Source organism: Indicator indicator, chromosome 22 (assembly GCF_027791375.1).
Source record: "Indicator indicator isolate 239-I01 chromosome 22, UM_Iind_1.1, whole genome shotgun sequence".
Lineage (NCBI taxonomy): Eukaryota > Metazoa > Chordata > Aves > Piciformes > Indicatoridae > Indicator > Indicator indicator.
Genome location: NC_072031.1, coordinates 9,237,633 through 9,256,046, shown reverse-complemented (window position 1 = coordinate 9,256,046; position 18,414 = coordinate 9,237,633). Strand labels below are relative to the sequence as shown.

The 18,414-nt window shown below is 41.6% G+C and overlaps 1 protein-coding gene across 1 annotated transcript; it reads left to right on the top strand.

Annotated features, from left to right (window-relative positions):
- The first annotated feature begins 14,441 nt into the window (after nt 1–14,441).
- DCUN1D3 (defective in cullin neddylation 1 domain containing 3) lies at nt 14,442–17,651 on the top strand. The gene is made up of 2 exons (XM_054391124.1): nt 14,442–14,964; nt 16,940–17,651. The coding sequence occupies exons 1-2, from the start codon at nt 14,534–14,536 to the stop codon at nt 17,421–17,423; spliced, it is 915 nt and encodes a 304-aa protein (XP_054247099.1). The 5' UTR covers nt 14,442–14,533; the 3' UTR covers nt 17,424–17,651.
- Nucleotides 17,652–18,414: the final 763 nt, after the last annotated feature.

Here is an 18,414-nt window from a genome sequence, read left to right as displayed (position 1 = left end):
CACTTTTTAAAGTGGTGATGTCTGGCACATAATTTAAAGGGGTAATAGGTTAAATGCCATGTAAAAAAAAAAAAAAAAAAGGAGTATGTCTGCACAAAGGAAAAAAAAATCACAGAACTGCCTCACCTTTTAGAAAACCAGAGAGGTCTCTCTGGGAGTTGGATTTGTGCTGCACGGTCTGTCATTTTTTTGGAAAAAGTTGATCAATAGACATCTTTTCTACACACATTCTTATTATCTAAGAGCCTCTTTGTTAATGTGTGACTATGGTATTGGTCTTGTACTTGGGCTCGTGATGGGAAGAGTGGATGTCTTGGGTACTGGTGCTTCTGGTGCATATCTGCACAGTGCTGCATGCTTCCATGGTAAGAGATAATCCTCACGAAAGGAAGCATAGTCCTTTGTTTTTTGTGTGTGAAAGTAAAGAAATCTGACTTTGTGTTCCTGTCAGTTCTGTAGTTTGTCTTTAAAATCATCCTCACACAGGTGTGTGTCAGCGGTCTGTGGAAAACCTTTACAGCCCTTTGCATGAAAGGCAGCATAGTGTCTAAAGCAAAGATTTTGTGCACATCAGCAGAAAAAGGAGAGCTTGTGATCTGTGCTGAATTAGTTCAGATTTACAGAGTACAACTGGCTTTACAAACATGCTGCAACTCTCAGCTCTTGTGGTGATGTCTAAAATTCTGATTATTTCCTAACAGGAGGTTCTGTGCTGGTATGAATGGTTGTAATCCTTTATAACCCTTTAAAATTTTCACAAAATTGTTAATGAAGGAGCTTACATCTTAGATACTCCTTGGCTGTTCAATGTGATGCTTTTGAAATTGCTTTCATCTGAAAACTAACAGCCAGCAATATGATCTGTAATCTGCTCCTGGATCTTTAAGGCTGGGCTAGGTGCTTTATCTGCACAGTTCCTTGCTTTATTTTGGGGTTGAAAATAGTCATGTTTATTGCAGATTCTAAGCTGTTTGCGTCAGTAGTTCTTATAATTTGTTGATCTTGGAAATTCATAATTACATCTTGGTGCCATTCTGAGTCTTGTATTAAAAAAAAAAAAAAAGGTGATCAGATGAACTGGAGGAGTGGCTTTGTGAGAAAATGAAGAACAGCTCTTTTGGAAGACCATCACTGAAATTATTTACAGAAGTATATGTGGAGAAAGAAGGGCTGTCAGACAGTTTGACAAACATCTGAGACAAAGGGGCTTGTTCTGACAAATTTGTGTGGAGATGAGGAAGAGGCTTGGTTCTGCTGCTTTCTTTGTTTCAGCTTCAGGAATAGGAAAAACTCCTTGTGTGTTGTGTATTGGAGCAAGGGAATATAACGTGGATGGAAAGGTGGAAGAATGAGGGGTAGACATGACTTTGTAAACTTGCATTTCCTCATGGCAGAAAATGTGTAAATGGATATAGAGAAATGCACAGCTGCAAGTCAGCAGCACCACAGCTTTCCCAGTACCACTCAGAACTGTCCCAGACTGTAGCTTTGTTTTCCTTATTGGTGCCGAGGAAGTGTTTATAAATGTAATTTAGAGCCTCGGAGCACTATCAAGTCCGTGATGGTGGGGCTTTGGCAGTTTGTTAAGAACTTGCAAAATGCAGAAACAATGTTATTGTTCCATTAGGCACATGCTCTGTAGTAGAGAGTGTAACAGGAAAGCTCTGCTCTGAGTAAGAGGAGACTGAAAATAAAGGCATAGGATGTTAGAGAAACATTCCTTCCTTTCATCTTCATCCTTGTAAATAAAGGAGGAGCAGAAGATTGGTAGCCAGAATTCTTGGAGACTGAAAGAACAATTTGTAAACGCTTTAGGGACTTGCTGGTCACAAGAATATAAGAGGGAACCCCCCTTAATAGCCTTCATCAGAGTTCCCGACTGGGCTCCGTCTCTCTGGCTGCTTCTCCCTAGGGGTCTGCATCTTATCTCGCTGGTTTCCTTTCCTCTATTTGCTTCTGAGTAATAGGCTTTGTCTTCTGGTTACTGGAAGTCTAATAATTTCTTTTGTCTCTTCCCCCTTCCTCCTTTTAAAAATACTAGAATAAATGGCTGCAATGTTTTGCAGGTTATCTGCATTGGTGACATGGATTAATTGTATACTTGACTAAGTTATTCAGCAGTAATGACATAGCAACTTGACTCAAAACAATGGTAATTTCATGGTAAATGTTCAAGGCAAATGTTGCCTTCTGGTAAAGAGCCACCTGCAATTTACCCCCTGTAAACATGTGACACAAGTAAACTGTCTGTGCTGGCTTTCTCAGTGTCTTCTCTGCAGTAAGTTGTCTGAAGTGTGTCTTTTGAACCAGTCAGCTATCTCTCTCCTTCCCCCCACCCCCTTCTTGTTTCTGGCTCTTGTTTGAGTCAGGTAATTACAGATCTGGGTTGAATCCTTCCCAGGAGTGATCGGAAAAGCCAAGACTTGCAGATGTGCTCCCATCGTTCTCGTGCACCTTGACTTCACCCTTTCATGAGGTGATGCTGTGGAACTGCTCAGCTATCGGTGACTGGCTGTCGGTGAGCAAGTCTGAGAGCCCCAGGGGCAGTGGTGGTTGGCAAACTGAGGTGGAGCTCTGCTTTCTCTTTGCACAAGCAGCAGTATTCATTCTGGTGACATAAGAAGGTGGTTCTTGTCACATGTGGGCTTGGTGTGACAGTTTTGTGATGGTTTTGCATTGCGATCTTGGTATTAACCAGAACAGATTAAATAAGAGAAGGCTTCTTGCCCAAAAGATAATCTAACAATGAACTCATTTAGACTCATTATGTCTCCATTTTATCTCTGTCTCTGTTGGGCAGCTCCCCACTCCAGTGATCTGCATCTCGAAGGAAACAGAAAATCTGAATTTTAGGTAAAGGTTATTTAATTTGCTACTAGAAGAGTGGATTGGGGAACTTAGCTGTAGGTATTAAAGAACTCTTTCACAGATGTAGGAATACTGTAGAGAAACCAACAGAAGCAGAGGTGGTGAGGCAGGATTCCAGTAAAGAGAACGAGCTGGTGTAATCTCGTGTCTCAGAATAGTTATAAATGCTGTTCTGTCTGTGGCATCTGGTTTGTGAAAGACAAAACTTACTTAGCAAAATGTGAGAATGCTGCTACTGACCTCCTGTCTCAGTTTGTTGTTCCCAGAAAGTCAGACTGCCAAAGACAGTGTGACAGATATAGTTCTTGGTTGTCTCACTTTTCCTGTTCAGTGAACATAAGTGTTGTTTTTTTTTTTAAAAACCCAAAGGATTATGTGCTCCTGAAAAATAACCAGTCTTATTTTTGTATCCATGTAGTAGCAGAAAGTAACAGTTTTTAGTTCTTACCCTGATTTTTTTTTTTTTTTTTTTTACTGTGATACAACTTTTTCTTCTGTAACTTTGAAACATCTGATGCAGTCAGCCTTATCCTTGAAAAGGATGGAGAAAAGTCATCTCAGTGCCTGTGATTATGGGAGGCGTGCGTAGCTTAGTAATAGACTCACAAACACAAATGTCCTAGAACTTGGGTTTGGCCATTTGCTGAGTGTTCAATATTTTCATTGCAAATGAGTCTGTACAGAAAGCCTCAAGTACTCCGGATCAGCACATAAATGGGCGGTCTGGAAATGCCAGAGGTCTGATGTACACCAGCTTCAAGCACAGTTAGCTGTGCTCGGAGTCAGTGATTATGTCTCACGAAGCACAGGGTAGATGCCTACACAACTTAGGTCTCTTGTGAGGCACAAGACATCAAGTGAAATCAAGGATATGTGGCAACTTATTTACTAAACCTGTGTATTGGTTGAAGCTGCCACCAGATTTCTCAAGGAGAGCTGGAAATCTTTGCGATAACTGATCACCGATGTTCGAGCACTCAGAGGAACTCCTTTGAAGCTACTGATACAATTAACATCTGAATACTGCAGTGTGAAGGGTTTGGGTCATTCACTGCAGCAGGGAAGTCAGGACTAGGGTCTCTGCAGGTAACTTGGTGTATTTTCTGCTTTGAAAATGGCAGTTTAAAAATCCAGGCATATGCTCTTAAAGGACTTTCAGATGTCAGTTCTTTCACTTAGGACAATTCTTTGTACATATCTTAAATACTGGAATCATATTTACATGGTGAGCTGGTGCTGAAGTTCCTGCACAACTGCATGAAATGAGGGATTCTTTTGGCTGGCAGCCTGTAAATTATGTTACTGAGATGGCTAGTGGGCCTTCTGTAAACTCCTTATGAGCATTTGCTGCCAGAAGTGATCTTAAGAGGTGATCTGGCTCTTGTCTTTAGACTTGTCCTTTCCCTGCCTTGTTATGCAGCTGTATGGGTCACGGTTCTCCCAGCTGCTTTGTGCTAGAGATGGGACACTTCACCAGAGCTGCTGGAAGGACTTCCTTTTGTGTGTGTGAAATTGGTGTGTTTTCCTCATCGTTGAGAGCAGTAAAAAGTGTAAAGTTCTTCACTTACTGCCAGTAGTTCATAGCATATCTTAAAATTACAGGAGTCCCTTGCTATCTGCCTGAATTATAATACAATGGATGGAGGTGCCTTGGCCACTTCAAGGTGAAGTCTGCTGGCTGAACTTGGTGAAAAAGAAAATCTGTGCACACTTGGCTCAGTTTAAAAGTAAATGTTTCTTTAACACTGCAGAGCAGATTGCAGACTGAGGTGGTTTTTCAAAGTCTCTGTGGTTTGGCCACAGGATAGTTGCTGTTTTCCTTAGATTAGTTTACGGAATTGACTGAGACAGCATAAGGTAAATATTTGTAGCACAGCTACTTTCAGATGCTTACAGTGGGATGCATCTGTGTCAGATATCTGAGGGTCACGGTTTCAGTTGGTCCCATAATTAGCAGTTTTGCTGTAAAGATGTGAACTGATTGTGTCTGAGCACAGAGTAGCTCTTCCCCTGGCATGTGCTGCTTTAATTATTCATAACACACACTGAGGTGCTAAAGGTCTATCATGCTGTGCAAAAGTTACATGCACCCTGGAAAAACACTGAAGGATGATTCTTTTACAACCATTTGCACATTAAAGGGAAAAAATCCCCACAAGCTCTCATTAGATGATGATTTGCTTTTTTGTGAGTGCTGGACCTTAAGAGTTGTGTGGCCTTTGCCAAGGATCTTGGGGAGAAGGGGAAGATTGGTAGTTTCCAAATGGCTGGAGAGGAATTGCTCAGTGACCAAATGTTGGGGGTTTGAAGGTGGTAGATTGAAACTTATCCAGGATTTGAGCTATATGCAGTGGAAAAAAAAAAAAGAGTGTGTTCATGTCTAAGTATGTATGAGGTAGAGAATCAAATGGAATCTGGTTGGGGTTCTGATTTCAACTTTACTGAAAACTGATGGTGTGATGTTGAACAGCCACATTGTTTGGCTGTCTTGGTTTCCCCTCTTCCTATTGTTGTGCTCATGGCCTAAACAGATTTATCAAAACAAGTGCTACTGCTGCATGAATTAGTTTGTTAATTTATTTACATCACAGAAGCACCTAGAGGCACCCTTCTCAGATGATGTTGTATTTAGCTAAGTGGACTTGGGTTTGCTCTCTGAAAATACAATAGTCCTCACAAATAATTCCACCCACCTAATAAAGTATGATGAAAGACATAATGGGGAAGGATTTAAAACTTTTTAAATGGGGCCAAGTGTAAAAACAATGAGAAGAAATTGGGAAGAAGGTATTGTGTGGTTAGAGACTGTAAAATAAAGGGAGGAATTCAAGTATGATGGATGTGTCTGCTGAAAAAGCTGCTAAAGGAATGTGTCTTCCATGAGGAAAAGCAGTAAAGTGCCTTTGCTCTCTGTTTCCCTGTTATTTTCAACATTACCATTAATGTTTTTTAAGCTGACCCTATATAATTAGCTACACACAGTGAACTACAGACCCAAAACGTCTAGGCTGGTTTTTCTTATGACTGCTTGTTGAACTTTGAACATGAAAGGTGATGTTGTGCCCTGTGTCTTAGTAGGGTGCTCCTCAAAACTACAGAAAGCAGGTTTCTTCTGCTTAGAGACTTGAATGGAAAAATCCCCCCTGATGTCCCAACCCTGGACTTGAAGTGGCAGCACACCACGTTGAGGTGCTGGCGTTTGAGATTTCTGCCTGCTTCTCAGCAACTGTGGGGCTGCTTCTGGGAGCGGGTTTGGTGACAGCGCTGGTTCTTGGCACTGAGAGCCGGCCCAGCATTATGGGCCATAGACATGGTGAAGCAGTTTCTGAATCTGTTACTTGAATTTTTAGATATATTTGTAGCTGCCTCTCTTTTTCTTCCAGACTAGTGAAGCCTTTCCAGTATGGTCTTTCTCAGAGTCCACATCTTGTTTGAGAAAGTATTCATGCTTCCAACCTATGCATGATCTGGCTTGGTTTTCCCATTGACTGCCATTTAACCTTCTGCCAAGTGGCAGCCAAAACTCTGTATGGTTCCTTTTCGTGTTTCTGTATAACTAGCTGGTACTCTGACACAGGTGTGGTCTGTAGAGACAGACTTTACCAGTCTGATCTGTTTGTTTCCAAAGCTTGAAGCAAGGTTAATCAGAAATAAGTTTGTTATCCTGATTTGGAACAGATTGACCAAGCTTCCATCTGTTTGCCCCCCAGAATCATAACCTGGCTGTAGTTCATTGCAAGATGCTTGCACTGGAGGAAGTCTGACAAACGAATAATTTGTTTTAATTAATTGCAGCAGGACTTTCCAGCTTTTAGACTTCCTGTTAAATAACTTTGCATAAATGTGTTTGTGCAGCAGAGGTGCGGAGCAGATGTGCGTGACAGACTGCTGCTAGCACAGCGCTTGGTTGGGGATGTGGTGAGGTGTCTTGTGGGCTAATGAAAGGCCATAATGTGCCCATTGTGTTTGAGACAGAGTGCTTTTGCTGAGAGAGATTCATTGCATGTTAGCCCTTGAAATAAACAGTCTCCATAATGTGATGGCTTTGCTGACCAAAGCTTTGTTCGGGCTTTAACACTTCTACCCAAGTGTTTGGTGCTGTGGTATAAAACTCTTAGCTGCAGAGTGAAATATTCCACATGCAGAGTTGATCCTCTCAATTTCTGACTTCTAAAGAAGGAAATGATAACACTAATTCTTCACTGATTCACCACAGAAAAGCAAAGAAAATTACCTTTAGTGAGAACACTCAGCTCCTACCGTTGGAATTGCTGCTTGGGACAAGCGTTGAGGGCAATAGCTGCTTTGGCTCTGCAGTGCCACCAGTGCTCTGGAGACCCAAAGTCACAGGGGGAGTGAGAGACACAGGTGCAAAAAGAGGCAGGTGAACAAAACAAAGGTCTCCATAATCCTGAGGGTGCATGCCATTTACTTTTTTCCCCCGGTGGACTGCTGAGCAGGATTGCTAACAAACGATGCAGGAGGGTGTTTTGTGAATTAATGCAGTGTGACAGTCCTCCTGTGCCAGCAAGGGGAGATTTTTGGTGATTGTAGTGTGCACCTGCACCAGCCCTGACCCAAGGACTGAATGAAAACCTGTGCCACAAAAGTATTGATGCTGTTTTCTACCCCTGTCACAGTCACCTTGTAGGATTTAGGATGAAGTCAGCCACAATGCATTGCTGTGCTATGATAGCCTTTAAATACAGGCTTGAAGAGCTTGGATTTTTAACTGCTAACTCCTCCTAACCTTTTATTTCACATCCCATAATTGTGTTGTCACAGAAGTTTACACTTGCTACTACAAGGTGAAATGGGCAGCTTGGTAGAATAAAAGCAGTGAGAATGGGGGAAGAATTGTAGCTGGCAGTTATAACAGATACTAAAATTTCTGGCTCCTGGCTCCAGACAGTGTGTGTGTAAAGATCAGCCAACATGGAAACTACTTCAAACAACCTGGAAAAGTTAGGCTTTTGCTGGGGAAGGGCTGAACTCCATCAGATTCAGCTGCTTTTGAACTTTAAATAAATGTTTGCTTCCAGTATGTGCTGTGGGCAGCTAGAAATGTATATCTGGTGGATCATAGATTTCTTCCAAAGAAATACAAATCCAATTGCAAAGGAGTTAGTTTGTTGCATGAAGTTGCCATGACAATGGTTTATAAATGTGAAGAGTAAGATGTTGCCTCTCTTCTATTTAAACAGGTTCCTGGGGGAATGAGGCTGCACAGTGCTCTGTGTCCCTCCCAGCTCTTCTTTCCTCCCTCCCTCAATGATTTATGAAAGGAATTATTTACTTGCAGGTGGCCAAAAGAAATTAACACAAGTGCCAGATGTTACATTTTCTTAAGTCCTGGAAATTCGTGGGATGCTATGGTCAAACAGAAAGAAATCCAAGATGGTACTTCCACTATGGGAGATGCTGGAACTCCTCTGTTCCTGTGCACATTTAAGCTGGTTGGTGGCTGTGCCAGTTTAGGCTAAAAAGCTGTGAGGCCATCAGAGCAGGAGGCAAAAGGGTTGTTGTTTGTGTGGAAGATGAGGTTTGGAAGTGGAAGATATAGAAATCCAGAGTGAAGTAGGCTTTTTGGACTGTCCATTGCAAAAGTAAATGCTTGAAAGTGGTTCAGCAGAGATACGGTTTTGCTCTCTGTGTGTTACAGGTGAAAGTATCACTCTACAGTTTTGAGGGGTTTGAAAGCACTTTGGATATTTGTTTCCCTGGGATTTAAAAAGCTTTTTAAAAAAGCTTTGATCTGAACTAGATTTTATTTGTCTGTCAAATCTGTTCCAATCCATGTGCAGTACTCCAGTTTGGGGAAAACTCCAGTTCTGTAGATTGGCATGTGTGATAAGAACTTGTTTCATGGTTGTCTTTCTACATCTGTTCCTTACTTTCTACTGAAGAAAGCTAATGTTCCCACTTGTTTGCTAAGAAGTAGGTCTCGTGTAAAAAGCAAGTATGCAGAAAGGCAGCTTTTGATCACCTGTCGGCTCCTTAGGTGTGCTAGGAGCTGTAAGAACAAGACATCTTAATGTTTCTGTTAGTATGGTAGAGCAGAGGAGATTTGCCAAAGCTTTCTTGTTTGTTTCTGTTGTGTTGTTTGTTCTTTTTTTTTTTCTAGATCAGATACAAACAGAAGTGTTGAGTAGGTGCTGTGGTTGTAGCTCTTGCTACACAAACCAGACATACCTTTGTCTGTCATCTTCTCTTCACAGCTTCCTAGTTACATAGCAGAGCTAGGAATTTAAGAGCAGTGAAGTTGAGCCAGCTCAACTGAACATGGGAAAACAAACATGGAAATGAATGTGCTAGGGAATTAAAAAAGGAGAATTACTTTCTAGACCAAAATCATGCTTTGCTAGGTAGCAGCTGTCTGGCACTCACAGATTAAACAGCCACTTAGCTAACGTGCATTGACAGCGATAGCATGTCCTCTGCTTTGCTTTGAGTGCATGATAGGAGGAATTAACTCTTCCCTGCTGACAGCCTTACAAGTGTCCGGAAGTCTGTGTTTGCTCTTGGCAAACATTTGAGCTTGTCTGCTGTATTCAGTACCAGATCTATGCTTTATATGCCAAAGCAGAGTTATTGGTTTTAATGCTACTTTATAAATCAAAAAGTGTAGTTTTATAAAAAGACTCTCTTGGCTCTGAAGGGTTTTATGAAATGCGTAGTGGCTTCTGAGTGATTTGGTGCGTTTTATGGCTTTCATAGCCACTTCTAAATGTCAAGATTTGTGTGATCTTTTGTCTTGCAGTATTCCATGTGGAACCAAGGGAGCCTGAAAACTGTGGGAGCCTGAAGGAGGCTGTGAAGCTAGGGAATGATTCCCTGTGTAGCTGAAACTGTGTAAGTATTAGATGCTTTCTTACTTGCCCAGTATCAACTGTTAGAGCAGCAATTGCTTCTGGTTCAGCAGCTACAACGATCCTCTTATGCCTCCCCAGTGAAAAGCTTGTGTGTATCTGCTCAGAGCTAGAAAAAGGAGGGACACCCATGGTGCTGTTCCCTACTCTTAGCTATTTTAGAAGTGATGAATCGCTGTCCACTGAAAGATAGATAATGCACAGTGAAATTCTGTAAAGTTCTCCCAGACGATGCTCAAGCGTTTGTGAAAAGTTGAGGTTTGGTTAAGCTCTAGCAGTGTTATCTTTGCCTTAGCTAGCGAACTGCTACTTGAGAAGGGATTTAATGGTTGGCTGAACTGTGTCCCCTTTTGTTATGAGATTCCCTGAATTTGCTCTTGAATATATGGAGGATTCTTTCCTTTTCTCTCTTGATACTTTCTGTGTATTGAAACTCATAGGGAATATCTTCTGATGCAACACTTCATTAGAGGGCATAATACTTGGCTGTGTTTTGTTTTTCTCTGGATGTATCCAATCATTTCTATTGCTACTATAACATTGGTCATTAAGGAAAAAACACAGGGTTACTTAAATATCTCCTTTGCATCTTCTTTTCTCCTGCCAGCTCTCCCCCACTTCAGCATGTATGACAGAATTACTGAGTCACTTGGTTGTTTTGCTCCTTTCAAATCTTGGGTTTCACAGGACCTGCGTCGCTCGAAAATGGAGAGAAACGGATTTCCTGACAGTACTTGAAAAAGGCACCAAAAAACTCCTAACCAGAACCAAAAGACCCCCCAAGTATTAGCAAGGTTTTTCCAATCTTCTCTAGGTTTTCCATTCAATGTATTGGGCAATAGGGTTCCACACATCCTTTGTTCTTAGAGGGTGGTTTTGCTTTAGCTGGCTGTATGTGCCAGCTTTAGTCTTCCTGTGTTTCCAGTTGCGCTTCTAGAAAGGAGCAAAGAACATCATTGTTGGTCTCTGCTTTGCAGTTCCTGTTGTGTGGAAGATGGCCTCATGGGCATCTTGGTGATTCATATTTACTGTAGGTTATTGCTCAATTCTTGTCTGAGTAATCAAATGTCTTTGGGAGTATTGCATCCTGTAGTGCCGAGTACGTTCCAATCTTAGCCCTGAATTTTGATCCCTTTTAGTAGAAGGGCAAAACTAGCGGTCAATGCTGCCTTTTATGTCTCAATGTTATGTTACAAGCCTATTACAGCAATTTGGCTCATTGGAACTGATCCTTCTGGGAACTGGTGCTTTGCCATCAATCCAGTGTAACCTTTGTGTACACGACAATTTTATACTTGTAGTTCCCCATCCAGCTGGGAGAAATATCCCTGCATGTCCTTGTGCTTACTTAACTGTAATGGGCATGACCTAGATGTGACATTTGCTTTGCTCTGCAGCTCAGTGGGTAACTCTGTTCACTTTCCTGAGAGTGCTTTTTCATACTCCTTGAACGCTGAGTTCAGTGTAGCTCCTGATGCTGCAATTGGATCCTCTCTCTAGCCTTCCTTAACAAAAGGGCCAATTTCTCCCACTTGTTTCTATCTCCTTCCGAGGCTCTTGTTCCTTTCATGCCTTGAAACCTGAGTCATGTAGGAAGCGGAGGTGACTAGTAAGTGAAGTGGATCCAGCTCAGGAGGGAATTGATGGAGTGCCCAAAGACTTTTCTCTTGCAAAACTAGATACGTGTGCAAACTGCCAGAGGATGCAGGCTGACTTGTTTTTTTTAAGCTGTTTTTACTATTTTGGGGGCAGAATGCTTCAAAGTGTCTGGCACATGGCATCAAGTTTCATGTGGTAGAAAAGTGAGCAATTGCAGCGGCCATACTTCAGTATCTTCTAGTGTTTGCTCCTAACCAGTAGGGTTGTACTCTGTAAACCTTGGAGGAAGAAAGAACTCTGTTACTGCAGGGAGGAGCCGTGCTAGCAGAGCCCAGGCAGTGGGTGCTCAGGAGCAGCAGTCAGCTGCTTGCAAGGCAAGTAGGTTAGAGTGCAGCAAGTGTGTTGTTAAGGGGGCACGCTGCAGGGAACATGGTTAACCTGCTCTCTATGCATTAATGTTACTGTGCTGACAGTGGCTTTCTGAAACAGCTGTTGGGACACTTCCTCACACAGGTGTGTAATAATGCTGGCTGACCTTCCTTTGGTGTGTTGTGGTGCTGTCTTGACAGCAAACTCTGCTTCATCAGACTGATGATGTTGCTCTGTAGTCTTGCATGTTAGATTGTTGTCATGGTTCGTGCAAGCGGTTGCTTAGAAAGCACGGCAGCAGGAATCACTGCTCTTAGGAAGAGTTATGGACAGAGTAGGGGAGTTAGTCCCTCAAACTGTCTTATTTATCTTATTTAAACTTGACATTGGGGATTCCTGAAGTGAGTCAGATTCACCTCTGTCCATTATGCTGCTTGTGATTTGACTGCTACCAGCTCCCTTAGAGGAAAGGACCATTCACTAATAGGCAGCTCTTCCTAAGCTACCCATAGGGAAGAGCTGTTCTGAATCCCCAGCAGCTAATTCTGTTATCTGTTTGAGCAGAGAAGTGCTGTAAACTAGCAAAATTTGACTTTATTACTACTTTCTACTTGGGATTTTTTTATTCTGTTCCTTTACTTGCATGCTTCACTCTAAAGGAAAACTTAGTTGAAGTAGTGCTAGCTGCTTTTGAGAAACTGATGGCAGAACAAGGATTAGTGTAGACTGAGCATTTGATTTCTGATGGGTTTAAAGGAAGGAAAAAAAAAAGAGCAAAGAAAGGCTGGTATCTGGAAGTTAGTCACGAAGCAGTAATTTACACTGACTAATAATATCCTGTTTGTTTTGGTATAATGAAAAAATGACTGGTGTAGACTGGAGAAGATGATGTTGCTCAGATGCATGACAACACAGGAACCAGTGCCAAGCTGTACTCCAGAGTTCAAAAGCTGTGAAGTACTAAGGACCAGTGAAATTGTCTTTTGGCTTGTTTCTGTGGAAATGCTTTTTCTCTTGAATCATTTAAAATACAAATGCATGAGAAACTATTCTTGACCACATTAAATGGAACTTTATTTATCTATAAAAATGATGCTGTAAAGTTCATCTTTAAATCTGTTTGAAGAAAGGATGTCCCAGATGTTTGCTTTTTCTGCTGCTTAAAAAGAGGTCTTTTAGTTTTGTTTGTAGATTATAGGCTTAAGAAAAGGGACTGAAGTGGGGAAGGGAAGCCAGGTGGTTGAAACCAGCATCATGCCTGCTGTGATGTACTGGCAAAGAGATTGGTTGATTGATTTAGTTTCTCCTCATGAAACTACATAGGTACTGTTTTGCCAAAACAGGTATAATGGCTGAGGAAAGATTTTTATTTGTAACCCTAATATCTGGAAAATTCATCTGCACTTGCTGCTGCTGTTCCAAGCTGGTTTACAGCTTCAAACAGGGGTTTGGTCTCAGAAGAACTTTACCCAAAGAAAAAAATACAGAAAAACTGATGTGACATCTATTTTATGTCTTCATTTTTCATTTTTATCTCTTTTCTTTCTTGTTCTAATTCTGGAACCTGCAAGCAGTAAACAAAAGACAAGGCAAACCCAGTTTTCATGTTTGAGGCCTTTGCATAACTGACAGCAGAGATGAAATGCAAATAGGTGGGTAAAGGAGGAATATGATAAGCAATTGATTTCTTGGAGTTGATGTTTCTGGGAAATGGACTCAGCGTGGCTGCATGCTGATAGGATAAGTGTCAGTGTTTGTTTGGTTTTAATAGGGAAAATTTAAGAAACCTGTTCTGTGGGTTAAATACCAGGTTAAATACCTTTTCCAAATATGCAGGGTTTTAATATTGTGATTTCTAAACCCAGAGGATGATGTTATCTTGGGATTTTAATTTTGATATTAAAAAAACCCAAATGAAACCACCACAAAACCCTGCAATTACCACTACTTATCTGCATGTGTGTCTCCCTGAAAAAAAAGCTCCATTAAAAGGGCCCCCTCCCCCTGTCTTGTCTGATTACTTGAAGGGAGGAGCCCACTTGAAACAAAGAATAATTCCCAAACACCATCTCATCTTGCATGAAAGCTGTCTCTCTTCCTTTCTGCAAACACACTCTGTGTGTGTTTTAAGAACAAATTTTAGATTCCAAATTCTGTTTAAAAAAACCTCACAACTTCCTTCTTCCCCTCCCTGCCCCCTCCCCCTCATCAAAATATCCCAAACCAACCCCAAAACTTGGACCCCCTCTCCCCAGTTGCTGAAGGTAGTTGAAATCTAATGCTCAAGTCTCAGCCAGGTTGTCCCATCAGTGTCCCTGTCCCCTCCACTACTTTGAGTGTTTTATACTCTACGTATAAAATGTGGCTATAGTTTAAAAAAACACTTCCTTTCAAACATTTCTGGGTTAGAGTAGTCTGTCTTGATGAAGCCTGTGTATGAATCAACCTCTTTGTAACCTATGTTGCAGTAAGAATTTTAGGAATTTCCTTTATTAGGACCTGTTAGTGTACTGCAGCCCCTGAGTGAGCCAGCATTGATTTCTAGGTCAAACACCTTGGAACTGCCTGAAATTTATGGCATATGCCAACCTCCTGTACACTGCTCCTTTTCAGGATGCAAGGCTTGAATATCCTGAAGTTGGTCTACTGCTGGTGAATGTTATCCCACATTTAATACTTAAAGTATTCCAGAGAAACAGCAATGTGACTCTGAAACTGTTTTACAGGTCAGTGGACTGCCGCTAATGGCATGGTGAGATGTGTTGAAGAGCGGCTGCGAGGGCGTCTGACGGCAAGGGGACTGCTCTAGGAGCTGGGCTCACAACATCATGGGCCAGTGTGTCACCAAGTGCAAGAATCCTTCTTCTACCCTTGGCAGCAAGAATGGGGAAAGGGAATCCGGAGGCAAGTCACATAGTAAGAGAAGTGCAGTCCACAAAGATGACCACGGTTCAGCTTGCGGGAAGTCTTCAGGTGATATCCTTGTGAATGGGACAAAGAAAACGGATGCTGCTGTAGAATCCTGTCAGCCTCCAATGTTTTCTGGAGACACAAAGAAAGACTCTGTTTCCAGCACAGAGGAATCCTCGCTTCAAAGGATCGGGGAGTTGTTTAGGAGGTATAAGGACGAACGGGAAGATGCCATCCTGGAAGAAGGAATGGAACGATTTTGCAATGACCTCTGTGTTGATCCCACTGAATTTAAAGTGCTAGTTTTGGCTTGGAAATTCCAGGCTGCTACCATGTGCAAATTTACAAGGTTAGTTCTTGTAGAACTTGTAATTATTTTCATATGTTAAAGTCTATCCTGTCAGCTGTGTGTTGGAGAGACAGCCTCATTAGCTTCACGTTCTTATTTCTTCTAACACTTGCATTTTGATCACATTAATTCCTGCTACTGCAGAAGGTAAGCTTTGTATTGTCCTCTTTTTCCCTTCCCCTCACAGTGGGTTTCAGAACAAAAAAATACTGTTTTGGACATTATGCTGTTAATGTTGAGCAGTGTAGTCAGATTCTGTAGACATTAATTTATTCATAATTTACCAAAAGCAGTTTTAGTGCGTCCAGCGTTAGCTCAGTGATAAGATTGGATGCTGAAATTAATTTTTGCTCTAAAGTAATGTAAGATTCCTTAGTAATTGCTACCAGCTCTGTGAAAGAATGACAGGCTGCTTCCTAAGTGTAGCACCAGTTGGGTAGGAACAATTCTTAATGTCTGTTTCCAAGAGTAATCCTGTTAAAGCATAGAGGGGGAACGGAATGCAAGATTTTGGACGCTGGTAGCTGTTTCATACTGACAAATGATTGATGTTTAAAGTGCTGTCTCCTTCTGGACAAGGGGAACAGTCAGCAAGCTTATAGCGTGGGTGATGTTTCAGGAAATGACAGAACAGCTAAAATTTACCAGAAAACAAAATCAACCAACCAAAAAAAACCCAATCCAAACCAACAAAAAAAATTCCACAAAAACAAACAAACAAAACCTTGCAAATAAACAAACCAAAACTAAAACAGCCCCCTACATCTTGATTAAGAGTAAGTAGAGACTTCTTTCAGAGACGTGCTGAGAGAATGAATTTGTAATTTTTGGTTTATCTGGATTGAGTAATGCTAACTATTTTTATTCAGCTTAACTTTTCCAAATTACTTTGGTGTTCTGAGCCTTGAGCCAAGCCTCTGCTGTGCACTGAACACAGAGCTTTTCCAGTGTCTTCAGAGTCTTTGTGGATGTGTCAAATGGACGAGTTACTCTGGAACGCAAATGTGGATTCACTAGAGCCTGACAGGTATTTGCAGGCATTTGCCAACATGTTAGAGGAGCTGCAAATAGTGTCTCTCATTCTGCACAACCACCATGAGTTTTAATAATGTTGGGTTTGTTTTCCTGGAGATGACAAATCTAGTGGTGAGAGGCTACTTTTAAGGACACAATTCATGGTACAGGTGCTGATCAGCTTCTTCCATTAAAGAAAGCAATGCAGTCTTCTGTTCTCCTGAGCAGTGCCCCATCTCCTGTCTTCCCTCCAGCCTGACTCATGTCAGAGCCTGCTGGCTGTGGTTAATATTGGCTGGTTATAATGGTTGCTCATGAGCGTTAGAAATCAGAGTTAACCATCTACCCACTTGGTTAGGTTATTAGTAAGTCAATTAATCCAGTACTGGTGCTTTGAGCAGTGTTTATAGCTTGCCTGTGTTGTGTGGTGCCCTGCTCTCTTCTGCTCTCTTGGCAGGTGCCTTGCTGACCGCTGTTGGCACCTTTTTTATTTTGCAGGCTGGCAGAGCAACCAAAAACCACAGGAAAGCCACCAGTGAACTGCTCTGCCCCTTGAGAACAGCTCAGCCAGGGCCATGGGTGTTTAGACATGTGCAGTATCGAATCAAGTTGGTTTATATGTGGTGCTTTCAAACATTTGGCATTTCTTCTATGGTAAATTTCCTTCCTTTTTGATGTAAAGGCACTGGATGTGATAGTATCAAGCAGTCAGACAGACAGCAGAATCTTTCAAATGCTAATAGTGCCCCGAGAGATCTCAGGCCATGAGGAGCTTCTTGGAAATACCTCTCTTGCCTGTAGCTCCTGTTGCCCAAATCGTTGTGTCACCTGGGCTGAGTGTACCTTGTCTTGTGCAGATAACCCTCTTCTGATTGAGTGCAGCTGAATGGCAGTGGGAAACGTGCAGCATGTGAGATGGGAGGGAAGTGCTCACACTGATTTCTCTTCTCTTGCTTAATAGGAAGGAGTTTTTTGAAGGCTGCAAAGCAATAAACGCAGACAGCATCGATGGCATTTGTGCGAGGTTCCCCAACCTCTTAAAGGAAGCCAAGCAGGAAGATAAATTCAAGGATCTCTATCGTTTCACCTTCCAGTTTGGCCTGGACTCTGAAGAAGGACAAAGGTCGCTACATCGGGAAATAGCCATTGCCCTTTGGAAATTAGTCTTCACCCAAAACAAGCCCCCCATTTTGGACCAGTGGTTACACTTCCTAATTGAGAACCCCTCAGGAATCAAGGGAATCTCCCGGGACACGTGGAACATGTTTCTAAATTTTACTCAGGTGATCGGACCAGACCTTAGCAACTACAGCGAGGACGAGGCCTGGCCGAGTCTCTTCGACACCTTTGTGGAGTGGGAAATGGAGCGAAGGAAAAAGGAAGAGGAAACCAAATGTATTACATCTTTGGACACAGAGGGCCTGTGTGTGGAGGAACAGACTTAGTGGCATGGAAGCAGCAGTGACAAAAGCAACCTGTTGCCCTTCATGAAACGTAAACTCTGGGTGTTTCTGGAAATTGCCGAGGCTCCAGATTTTTCTACTTTACACCTATTTCTGCCTTGTCTTTGAAAGGGCTCTAAAATGCTGTATCATGTTTTAGGCACTTTCTTAATTTTGGTTATTCCTTTTCCTCTTGCCCTGAAATATTTAACCCTGGCTACAAGTTAAATGTTTTGGGGTTGGTTTGGTTGTTTTTTTTTCTTTTTTTTTTTTTTGCCCCCCTAAGACTTCAGATTAGCATAAATAAGTCTGATATTTCTTGCACAATGTAGATCTTTTTAGTTAGGTTAAATTAACATTGCTAAATTATACAGTGCCAGATTAAGTTTTTCATACTACATCTGTCAGGGCAGGTCTGTACTGTGTGTAGTGCTGTTTACATTGTTGAAATTTTAGGCTGTAATAATTTTAAGGTTTTATACCAAGGTGAACAGCAGTGTTAACTGTTAACTATAAATGCATTAATCCCCCAGTAATAAGACTCTAAAAAAGAAAAAACAAACAACCCAACACAAGTTTTTGTAATATGGCTAATTCCCATTTTAAGCTAACTCTTAGTGAACTAGTCCAAGTCATTCCTTTTTTTGTTTTGAGTTTCAAAGGAAATGTTGGGATTGTTTTATAAAATTACTGTACCTGTCAGTCAACTGAGTGGTAGATAATGATCTGTATCTAAATCTCTTACCCATCACATAATAAAAGAGCAGTACTACCTCAGTTTTACTGAAAGTGGACTTCTTGATGGACTTCCATTTTTCTCTGGAAGTTGTATTTTTTTGTGGTTACACGAGAATATTTTTACTTGACTTAAAAGAACCAAAGGTTCTGCTTCTTAAGTTTGCTAAACGTTGACAGAAGCAACACCCAAACCCTAAGTCTTCAAGGAAAACTGTGGTATAATTCTGCTTTAATTTGTTTGATTTATACCTAAAGT

Coding starts and splice junctions, on each gene's coding strand:
- DCUN1D3 (XM_054391124.1), top strand. CDS start 14,534: ATGGGCCAGTGTGTCACCAAGTGCAAGAATCCTTCTTCTACCCTTGGC. Junction 14,965..16,939: donor ACCATGTGCAAATTTACAAG/GTTAGTTCTTGT, acceptor CTTGCTTAATAG/GAAGGAGTTTTTTGAAGGCT.